Below are 11,784 nucleotides of genomic sequence, written 5' to 3' on the forward strand. Positions count from 1 at the left end.
GACATCTCCTTTAAAAAATGGTTGTTTTGGTAGCTTCCTATAATACAAAGCCAAAATTATTCAAAGTAATTGATCTCTATTGTCAACAGTAGCCCAGAAGAGTGCTGGTACAAGTAGTTTGGGGGCCTGGAAAATTGCCAGATTAGCACCCCTGGAGTGGATGGTCTATATAGATTAGAATATGTACAGTCTGAATATCAGAAATTGAAGTATTCTAGCTCATTCAGCAAACAAATGTATCAGAAAAAATAGTGTTAGGTTCTGTAGGAAGGACAGAGAGAATACATCCCTATTCTTGAACAGAAAGAAATAGAAATTGAAATCAGTAGTATAAAGTCCAAGCGTAGTACTTTGAATGCAGAGGGGTGAATGGGATGTTGGAGTTGGGGTGGGGCTTCATAAAGAAGCAGATGATTGAGCTGAGCCTTCAAGGATATCTAGTGAAACTTCTGGCTGAGGGAAAGGCATTTATAAAAGGAATGAGCCTATGTTGGTAAAGCTGAAAGGGGACAGATGGTAAAGGCCTTGAATGTGTATGTAAAAGTTTCTGGTGGTTGAAACAGAAGTCAACATCTTTTGGGTTGGACCAGTTTTTTCCCTCATGGAACACTGGAGAAAATGGATGAGTTCTGGTTTTCCCTACGTGTAAAGTAAATAATTCTCTTGCTGTAGTTAGTTTTAGAAGAAAAATTTAATGCAACAGTTATGGCCTAGGAACATAATAGATGTGTTTTAAGAATTGTTCCTGGAGTTCCCTTCATGGCTCAGTGAAAATGAATCTGACTAGCATTCATGAGGATGCAGGTTAGATCCCTGGCCTCACTCAGTGGGTTAAGGATCCAGTGTTGCTGTAGCTGTGGTGTAGGCCAGCAGCTACAGCTCTGATTTGACCGCTAGCTCGGGAACCTCCATATGCCATGGGTGTGGCCTTAAAAAGACAAAAGAAAAAAAAAAAGGTTCTGAAGCACAGAGAATGGAAAGATGGTTATTTTCAAACTTTAACTCCTCAATGAAATGAACCAATTTGTACATTTTTTGTGAACACTGTGAAGGCCACTTATGGGACTATTAAAATCAACATGAAGCCTCTTAAGAAAAGGTCTATCATGGAGTTCCCGTCATGGCGCAGTGGTTAACGAATCCGACTAGGAACCATGAGGTTGTGGGTTCGGTCCCTGCCCTTGCTCAGTGGGTTAACGATCCGGCGTTGCCGTGAACTGTGGTGTAGGTTGCAGACGCGGCTCGGATCCCACGTTGCTGTGGCTCTGGCGTAGGCAGGCGGCTACAGCTCTAATTCGACCCCTAGCCTGGGAACCTCCATATGCCGCAGAAGTGGCCCAAAGAAATAGTAAAAAAAAAAAAAAAAAAAAAGAAAAGGTCTATCAGGAAAATTTAGGATAAAATTTTATTCGGTTTATACTATTCTAAAATAAATGGTGTTTGATTCAAGTATATTTGACTTACATGTTAATTTCTGCTGTACAACAACATAATTCATTTATACATACACCTATCCATTCTTTTCTCATATAGGTTATCACAGAATATTGAATAGTTTCCTGTGCTTCACAGCAGGTCTGTTGACCATCCATTCCATATACAGAAGTGCATATGCCAGTCCTAGACTCCCAATCAGTCCCTTCCCCCCACCTGTCCCCTTTGGTAACCCTAAATTTGTTTTATTTGAAGTCTGTGAGTGTCCTCCTCTGTAAATACTTTCTGTGTATCACTTTTTTAGATTCCACATATAAGTGATATCATATATGTGTCTTTCTCTGACATTTCATTTAGTATGATGATCTCTAGGTCCATCCATTTGTTGCTTCAAATGACATTATTTCATTCTTTTTTGTGGCCGAGTGATATTGTGCGTTTGTGTCACACACACACACACACACACACACACACACACTACATCTTCTTAATCCATTCCTGGTGTCAATGGACATTTAGATTGCTTCCATGTCTTGGCTTTTGTAAATAGTGCTGCAGTGAACATTAGGGTGCGTGTTTCTTTTCAAATTATGGTTTTCTCAGATATGCACCCGGGAGTGGGATTGCTGTATCATATGGTAACTCTATTTTTATTTTTTTTTGAGGAACCTCCATACTGTTTTCCATATGGTTGCACCAGTTTATTCCCACCAACAGTGTAAGAGGGGTCCCTTTTCTTTGCACCCTCTCCAGCATTTATTGTTTGTAGACTTTTTGATGATGGTCACTCTGACTGGTGTGGGGTGGTACCTCATTATAGTTTTGATTGGTATGTGTTGTGTTTTCTTGAAGGTCAAATTGAGTGTTGAATGTTAGTGTTAATCTAGAGACATGATTTATCCTGATTTTTTTAGTTGATTTCCTATTTAATTAATGATTTCTATTAAATGTGCTTTTATACCACTCTCATGATGAGTTTTGAATGTCAATGAGCCATGAGTTTAAAATGAAATTAGAATACTTTATTATAGACCAGATGCTTTTTCTACATGATTGACTATTCTGGGATTCACTGATATTTCTTTCAAATTGAACAAACATCAAAATAAAGAGAGCAAGCTTTTGCAAAATCGAATAAAAGTACAGAAGCAATAGAAGCAACAAGAGTACTTTGTTAATTTATACATCTCTTTTCAAGGACTACAACTCCAGGAGAAACAAAACTGCTGGCCTCTGAAATCTATGACATTCTTCAATCTTCTAATATGGCAGATGGTGATAGTTTCAATGAAATGAATTCACGTCGAAGGAAAGCTCAGTTTTTTCTGGGAACCACAAACAAACGTGCCAAAACAGTGGTTTTGCATATAGATGGTCTTGATGATACGGTAAGACTTTTGTAAAGACATGGTTCATAACATGGGGGAGAGAAGTCATGTTAACAGGTTACCTCAGTGTCACCTGCTAACAATAGTCTTTAGGAATAAGTTGCAATATTAGCTTTTTACGCTAAAGAGGGGCATTTTGCGCTTAAGGGGTCAGTTAATCAAAGGACATAACAATTTAAAATATTTATGCCCCAGTAAGAGAACTTCAGAATATGTAAAGCCAAAAATGATAGTAATGCAAGGAGAAAAAAGTTCACAACCAGAGCTGGAGATGTGAATACCACTCTCCGTTGATAGGACACATACACAGAAAATCAGCAGGGATAGAGAAGACTCAAATAACACTAAAAACCAACTTAACCTATTTAATATTTATGAAAAACCCCACCTTGCAGCAAGATAATACTCATTCTTTACATGTGCACATGAAACATTTACCAAGACGGATGGTATTCTGGCCCACAGAACAAGTGTCAATTTGAAAGAATTAGAACCATGCAAAGTATGTTCACTGAGCACAATGAGAAGCAAGTTAGAAATCTGTAACTGAAAGTTATCTGAAAAAATCCCTCAAATGTTTTGGAAACTAAAAAACATTTCTAAAATAAACCATGGGTCAGTGAAGAAATCAGAGGAGAAATTATGAAGCATTTTGAACTGAATAAAAATAAAAACATAAACCAGAATATGTGAGAAGCAGGTAAAGCAGTGTTTAGAAGGGAATTAATTCATTAGCACTAAATGCCGTGACTTAAGCTTCTACTTTAGGAGACTAGAAAAACTACAAAAAGAAGAGCAAATTAAATCCAGAGTAAGCAGAAGAGAAGAAACAATAAAAGCAGAAATCAGTGAAATGAAAAACATTAGAGAAAAATGAGTGAAAACAAAAACTGGTTGTTGACATAATTAAATCAATAAAATAAATCTGCCAAAACAGGTTAAAGATTGAAATAAAAATTATCAATGTCAGAAATGAGAGAACATTGCTATATATCCTTAATATAGGCATACAGAAGAAAATAAGTGGATATTTTAAATAATTTATATGCCAGTGAATTTGATATAAAGTAGATGAAACAGGAAAAATTCTTGAAAGATGAATTGCCATGCTTATGCAAAAAGAAGCGGGTAACCTGAAAGAAGAGTTCTGTATCTAACAAATTAAATTTGTAGTTAGAAAGCTTACCGTAAAAACAATTTCTGGCCTAGATGTCCTCACTGGTGAATCCTACCAAACCTTTAAGGAAAAGGTAAAACCACTTGTACTGTCTTTGGAGTGTTGCAGAGTAGTAGATGTGCAGTGTGGTTTTTTCTCAACTATTCTGTTTTGACTGCTTTTAGTATTAGCTGCTCCAGCTCTTTTGAGATTGTGTGTATATCTTTTCTTTGTGTCTGAATTTCATGTGTATTTCTTACAGGCACCGGTGTAGTTGGGCCTTGCTTTTTTGTATCTAAACTAAAAATGTATACCATGTAAAAGTGATTTTACTTTTAATGTGATTATTGATATGGTTGGGTTTAAAACAACCATCTTGCTAATTGCTTTCTATTTGTCCCATCTGTTCCTTGTTCACTTTTCCTCTTTTTCTGCCTTTTGGACTCATTGAAAGTTTTTTGTGATAATATTTTACCTTCTTTGTTGGCCTACTAGCTCTAGTTCTCTTTTCATTTTTTTCTTTTATGTTGGTTTATTTAGGGTTAACTTTTTTGGATTAAAAAAATATTTTGTAGGGGTTCCTGTTGTGGCTCAGTGGTAACAAACCCCACTAGTATCCAGGAGAATGCATTTTCGAAACCTGGCCTTGCTCAGTGGCTTAAGAATTGGCTATTGCCGCAAGCTATGGAATAGGTTGCAGACGAGGCTCAGATCCTGCACTGCTGTGGCTGTGGTACAGGCCAGCAGCTGTAGCTCTGATTTGATTTCTCGCCTGGGAACTTCCCAAGAGTAGCTCTAAAAAGCCAAAAAAAAAAAAAAAAAGTGTCAGTTCTGCAGAGATGGGAAAGGAAGAGGGAATCTTAGCAGGTACTAAAAGTTCAAAATGTACTAAGAAGTACTGTGAAATTAAAGAAATTTAATATTGAGCTGATCTCTTTCAAGGACTTCTTTAAACACAAAGGCAGTGAAAGAAATTTCTTTAGCAAAGATCTCTAGGTTGACAGTAAAGTTTTTGTTATGTTTGTCCAATATATTCTTTAAAGGTAAAAACAAGTAGGAAAATATTGTAATGAATGATTAACATCAGGTTAGTGATCTTAAAAAAAAAAAAAAAAACTAACAGGAAAATGGGCAAAGAGCCTATGATTCCCTACAGAGATGTAATTTCCAGTAAATAATACCAGTTAACATTTATTGCAGTATTTACAGGTACCCTTCTGATGTGTCAGCTGTTTTATTTTTTAAAACATGATAAAGTCCATTTATAGCTCCAGTTTACATATGAGGCCACTGAAGCACCGAATTTAAGTAGCTTCCCAGGGTCACAGTTACTAAGTGAAGGACATGGAATATGAACCTAGGCATGTGGGTCTCGATTCAGAACCGTGCTCTTAACTGCTCTTTGGACAGCTGTGTGGGCAAACATGTCTGCTCTCCATAGTGATGAAGCAGCGCACATACACACAGTGACTGTATCCAGCCTTTTGGAAAGTGGTTCCTGATTTTGGATCCTCACAGGTTTTTTTCCCTTTGCCTTATTTCCTCAGCTGTAAATCATGCCGCTCTGGAGTCTTGGAGAGAGACCACCATGTAGAGTTTCTGAATTGACCCCCGCCCCACTCTCCATCCCTCCTTCTCCTCGAACCCATCTCTCCCATTCCTGCTCTCCCTCCCACCCCTGTTTCCCTTAGCAGTTGCCAGGCAGTTATCTTTGACCCTCTACCTCTTGCCCAGTTCCTAATTTCATCTTCTTACCACCTCATCTTGACCCTCTATCCCAATCAAGAGGTTGTTCAGCCTTTGTGGCTAATTCTTCTAATTCTTTTTTGGTCTTTTTTTTTTTTTTTTTTTTTTTTTGTCTTTTTAGGGCCGCACCCATGGCATATGGAGGTTCCCAGGCTAGGGGTTTAATTAGAGCCACAGCCACAGCAACGCCAGATCCCAGTCTGCAACCTACACCAGAGCTCAAGGCAACACCGGATCCTTGACCCACTGAGTGAGGCCAGGGATTGAACCCTCAACCTCATGGTTCCTAGTTAGATTTGTTTCTACTGCGCTACGATGGGAACTCCTTTTTTCTTTTTTCTTGTTTTCTTTTCTGTCTTTTTTTCTTTTCCCTTTTTCGGCCTCCTGGAGGCATATGGAATTCACCTGGTACCAGGGACCAGATCTGAGCCACAGTTGGCCAGATCCTTTAAACCCCCTGTGTCAGGCTGAGCATCAAACCTGCGTCCTTGTGCTGCAGAGGTGTTGCCGACCCTGTTGTGCCACAGCGGGAACTCCCTTTTCGTGGCCAATTCTTTATCCTCTTTGCTCTGTTAAAGATCACATTTTACTGAGGAAATACCTGTCCCCAAGGCCAGATCTTAGAATTGCAAGCCCCACCCCCACCCCAGCTCTGCCTATTGTAAATGTGTTAATTTGTGTCAAAGTAAAGATGAATTGGTCTCAAGAATCTGGCTTCTAACTGCCTCACACAGTTAGAATTTAGTGTCAGACTCTTGTGATAAATCAGGCAAGTTATTTAACTTTTCTATGTTTTGGTTTCCTCACATTTAAAATAAGGCATCAGATTAGACTAGCAGTATCCTAATTTTAATGGTTGCATACATTCTGCAAACTTTCCTTCACTTTTACGTTTACCTGGTCTTGAATCTGTGGAAGAGAGAAACATGGACTTTGTTTGCACTAATCCCTCAGGGGCTTTGCAGAAGGGACGACGCTGTGTCCCAGCTCCTTGCCTGGGTAGTGCTGAAATGCTGAAGTGAAAACATGGTTTAAGTAGGGATATAAACAATGATGTAGTTTGTTTTGAAGGATGTGGCAATAAGTTTGGAGACTGATTTTAGTCAATAGAAGAGAAGAATGTGTCCGGTAATTTGAAGACAGTGCTTCTAAGGCTGTGACCCAGAGACTTGGGTTCATTTGCAGATTCCTGGCTGCTCAGAAATACCGAATCAGCCTGGTCTCAATATAGAAACAGGAGACTTTAGAGATGATGGTTTGATTTTTGTGCTGGAGATGGAGAAAGGGATGAGGAGAGGCTGTAGTTACTTTTTAATCCATTTTCTCTTTGGATTTTGTGTTGGGGATGATCACTTGATATCCACGTGGCTGGGTTTGTAGACAAATGAAGAGATAGACAAGCCGTGCTTCTATAGGGTAGTGATGACTGAAATGATGAGGATGGAGTAGAAAGAAAATCACTTAGTTTTAGCATTGAACCATGTAGATAAAATGAGGCAGAGATGAAATAAATATTCAGCGGTGTAAGTGTAAATAATACACTCAGGGTAGTGTATTATTAAGGAGTCCAAGAAGCATTGAAGGGCTTATGTTGTCAGAGAAAAATGAGAACCAAAGAGGATATTGATAACCCTTGAGAATGCAGTGGTAACCACTGGGAATGCCATTAAGTGAAGGATGAAGTATAAATACCTAGAGCTTTTAAAAAAATAGTGGTTCAGATATTGAATGCTCACTAATTGTAACTCCAGTCTATTAGAGTTTATCTGTGAAGATTTTTAAGCTAGGGCATGGGTCAGCAAACCCTTTCTTTAAAGGGCCAGAGAGTAAATACTCTAGGTTTTATGGGCCATTTGATCTCTGTTATAACTACTAACTCTGCTAGGGCATTAAACTGGATTTAGACAATAAACAAATAGATCGGGGTGTTTCAAATAAAACTTTATTTACAGAAACAGCTATTGAATTGTGGTTTGCCTATCCTCCAGCTAGGGGAGCCTCTGCTTTTCAGCATGCTTTCTGTGTTATTCTTCTATTCTGTTTGGTTTAAGATTTAACATTGGCTAATTTATTTCTGATTAAAATGATTGAAATTAAGTATTAGTAATGAAGTTTGAAAAAACCTAGCAGGAATTACTATTTCATTGATCTTAGAAATTTTCACACACTTGACTAAGCACCACCTTTGTGTGTCCTCAAAGAGGGGCTTATAGAATTGAAATAGGGGCTTTTGCTTTCCCTGGCCCCTTGCTGCCTCCTTTCCCCCAAATATAATGATTAAGTTCAGTGTTGTTTGAGTTGATTTATTCCCTTTTATTACTTTGCTAATTTTAATAACAATTTGCTTTTACTTTTTCAGTCTCGGAGAAATCTATGTGAAGAGGCTTTGTTAAAAATTAAAGGTGTTATTAGCTTTACTTTTCAAATGGCCGTTCAGAGATGTGTGGTGAGAATCCGTTCAGATCTGAAAGCAGAGGTTGGTATTTTAAATGGCTGAATACACTCGAAGTTAGGGGTAAACAGATCGGTGTTCAAAATTGTTTTCTTCTTATCCTGGCCTAGGCTTTGGCATCAGCAATAGCATCAACCAAGGTTATGAAGGCTCAGCAAGTTGTGAAAAGTGAAAGTGGAGAAGAGGTAAAGCTTTATGTTTTTTGCTCTGTGCCTAACTCTTGATGATTGCTTGTGGCCAGCAGACGCTAGCGTTTGTAGGCTAAAGCTGCCATATATATAGGAATTAGGCTGAGTCAGAATATCCTAATATTTCTTGATTGACAGTTAATGCTTTTAGAAATAGAGATCTTTTGTGGATTTCAGACTATTCTTGATCTTAGTGGCGATGTCAGACGAAGAATACATGGCTCCCTTGTATTGTTTTTTAACTAATCAATAGCTACATTGGTTTTACCAATCCAAAAAATAAAGATCCAGTCCTTCCATTAGGCAAGTATATGGAGTGAAAAGTTTTGCCTCTTGCTACTCATTCCACTAGCGTTGTGATAGGGAAAGGACTCTATATGGCTTTAATCATTTGAGTTCCCGTAGAAAGGAGGAAGGTTCAGTGAGCCCTCAGGGGCGCGCTGCAGCCAGATACTTGCTTTTGTCACCTTTAAATAGAGATTGAACATTTATTACTGGAGCCTCCGGAGAAAAGCATCAGAATTTTCATGTGTAGTTCTGCCTTTCTGTGCTTACATGGTGCTCACCATAGAAGAGAATAAATATGGTGGTCAGAATGAGAAGCAGAATTTACAAAATGTACCTGTACCAGTTTGGTTGATTTTGTAATAACTCTTAACCTGTTCTCTGTATCAGATGCTGGTCCCATTCCAAGACACACCTGTGGAAGTAGAACAGAATACAGAGCTGCCCGACTACCTGCCTGAGGATGAGAGTCCCACAAAGGAGCAGGACAAAGCAGTGTCCCGGGTGGGCTCCCACCCAGAAGGGGGGGCCAGCTGGCTGAGCACAGCTGCAAACTTTTTATCCAGATCGTTTTACTGGTGACTTCACTTTGGGGCTCAAGGACTGTGTGAACGAACAAGGGGCCAGTTTTCCATTGTTGTGGTGAACTGTCAAGTGCAATTTGCAATAAGTTATCATGAAAAGTTTCTAGATTACAAGATTGAGTATGCTGCATCTTACATTTTATTGGACATTTTACCCCACTAAGTGGTAAAAAGGACAGAGGCTACAGGTAGAGTTACTTTGTTTATGAAGGTATTTTGGTTTTGTTTTCCTTTAATTGCTTCACTTAAAAAAAAAAAAAAAATGGGTCCACTGTTATACCAAACATATATATATATGTGCAGCTTTACATTTTGTTTTACATGAAGCACGTGATTAGGAAAACTCGTTTTCTCAAGCCTCAGGGCCTATCTGAAGAGAAGTTCCTTTTTTTTTTTTTTTAAGCTCAAGTTGTGCATGAATTACTGAACTTTTTCTCTGCTTTTTTTTGTAAAACATACTTTGGTACTCTTCACTGAAAGTTGAAAACATTTCTCATTAATCCCCTTTTGTGCCTTTTTTTAATTTTGCCAACCATGTTTATAGACAGGACATTACTAATGACATTTTGTGAATTAAAACATATTCATTGGAATGTGACAGTCCCCTAAAAATCCAACTCTACAGAAACTTTGCTGTCTTATTTGTTGTAATTTTAATAATAGGAACACAAAGTCAAGAAGGAAACATGTATATCTGCAAAGGGTCATGGAGACTGTTGGAATGTGACCAAGTGTGGGTCTAGTGGGCTACTGCTCGTCTTGGTTCATAATAGCTCTTGAGACCTGACACTGGGAGTGACCAGAAGTGGTCTGTAGGCCTTATTTGTGATTACACACTGTCCCCTGCTAGGAAAAAAATTAGTAAAGAACTGAGAAACTTGAAGAAAAAAAACAAAAATGGAATGCCTATAATGCCATAGTGCTATTTGGTAGAGTCTAACCTTAAAAACATGAGTTGCTTGGCAGATGCCTTTTCGGTAGGTGTTTCCTTGTTTGCCTTCTGTGAACATGCAGTCATACGGAATGGAAAGAAAAAAAAGACTCAAATTACTGCTTATAAAGAAATAAAGCCAGCATTTGTCCACTTCATCTTGTTTGTCACATTCAGCCAGAAAAAAAGCAAGACTTCAGTGAAGGTAAGATAAATAAATACAAATATATATACATATATATTTTTAGTAGATAAGAGCTAATGACATATATGTAATGCTTTATTGAATTTTTGAAGTATTGGGCCATTAAAATTTTCCTTTTGGAAATCCAGCTAAATCCAGATGAATTTTTAATGCTAATACGATTAAAAACTAATGGGAAGAAATGGAATAATTTTTTCATCAACATGTAGAGCTGCTATTTTACTACTTGGAGAATGTGAAGTGAAAATTGGACCCCAGAGGGTTTCCTTGCATTTTCATCGGTTCTCTGTTAGAGAAAACTAAAATCATCCAGTGTCGCTGGAGAAAAATTATTGTAAAATACTTCATCATCAAGAACCTTGAGTTCAAAACATTGTGACCTTATGGAGGGAGGGGTGAAGGTATTGAGAGTGATATTTTTTCCATCTGGGCTCTGGTTCAGGTGACACGCACAACAGAAAATAGAAGCTTTCAGGGCATGTATTGCTTTAAATGCATAATACAGTTTGCTGCCAGACCAGATGTGTTGGAAAACAAAAACAAAACCACCTCCTTTCTTATAGCCATTGAAACAAAGTTTACGTTGTGTTTTAACAAGTTTGTATTTTAGTTTGCATTGCCACACATCTGCTTATTTAAAAAATGACGTCCCTTTGGTAGTAATGGTTCAGCACAAGTAGGTGTCACAGCTTGATGTTTGTGTGTTTTAATTCTCAGTGTTCTTTGATTCCAGGTCTTATAGAGCAGTTAAGGCAACTGTAATGGCATTTTTTGAAATATATTGTAAAATAATAAAAGGTAACATAATTAAAATTGAATGGATATTGCATTTTTGTGGCATAAGCATTATTGATTACTCCAAAGCCTGTTGGTATCCACACCACTTGGCACCGTCTCCTAGCCCCCTGCAGGTGCGTTACCCAGCTAATTCCCGAGCATCTCCATTCATCTCCTTCCCAGCACCACACCTGCTTCTTGCCGGGTTTGGATCGGTTCCTCTGTACATATATGCAGTGTAGTGCTTATCACATTAGATTGAAATTATATGTACCAGTGTCTCTCTCCTACACTTAGCTCTTTGAGAACCTGGCTAGTATTTAGAAATCAAATATCTTTTTAAGAGAATGAACAAAAGAACTTTTTTTTTATCAGCAAAAATAATAGGAACAAAGAATTTTTAAACAGTAAAAATAAATAAAAGGTACTCATTAACTTGGGCAAATAGGAACAAACATCAGGTTGTATTTTTTTCATTTCTGGGCATGTTGGTTTCTGATTGATTAATGTTAAGGCAAATCCCTTCATTTATTCTGTTTTTTTTTTTTTTTTACTTTTTTTAAAAAGTGGGAGGGGTTATGATGCTTGGTCCATTGAAGGAAGTTAAAATTGACTTACTCTGATTCTTATAAAATTGT

At 37.9% G+C, this 11,784-nt stretch overlaps 1 protein-coding gene across 1 annotated transcript in view; it reads left to right on the plus strand.

Annotated features, from left to right (window-relative positions):
* ARMC1 (armadillo repeat containing 1) overlaps positions 1 to 11,184 on the plus strand; it is a 32,704-nt gene extending 21,520 nt beyond the window's left edge. The window contains 4 exon segments of the mRNA NM_001190196.1: positions 2,633 to 2,822; positions 8,084 to 8,200; positions 8,287 to 8,361; positions 9,040 to 11,184. Coding sequence (NP_001177125.1) covers positions 2,633 to 2,822; positions 8,084 to 8,200; positions 8,287 to 8,361; positions 9,040 to 9,231 — 574 coding nt within the window. The 3' untranslated portion in view covers positions 9,232 to 11,184.

The sequence above is a fragment of the Sus scrofa genome, chromosome 4 (genome assembly GCF_000003025.6).
Source record: "Sus scrofa isolate TJ Tabasco breed Duroc chromosome 4, Sscrofa11.1, whole genome shotgun sequence".
Taxonomy (NCBI): domain Eukaryota; kingdom Metazoa; phylum Chordata; class Mammalia; order Artiodactyla; family Suidae; genus Sus; species Sus scrofa.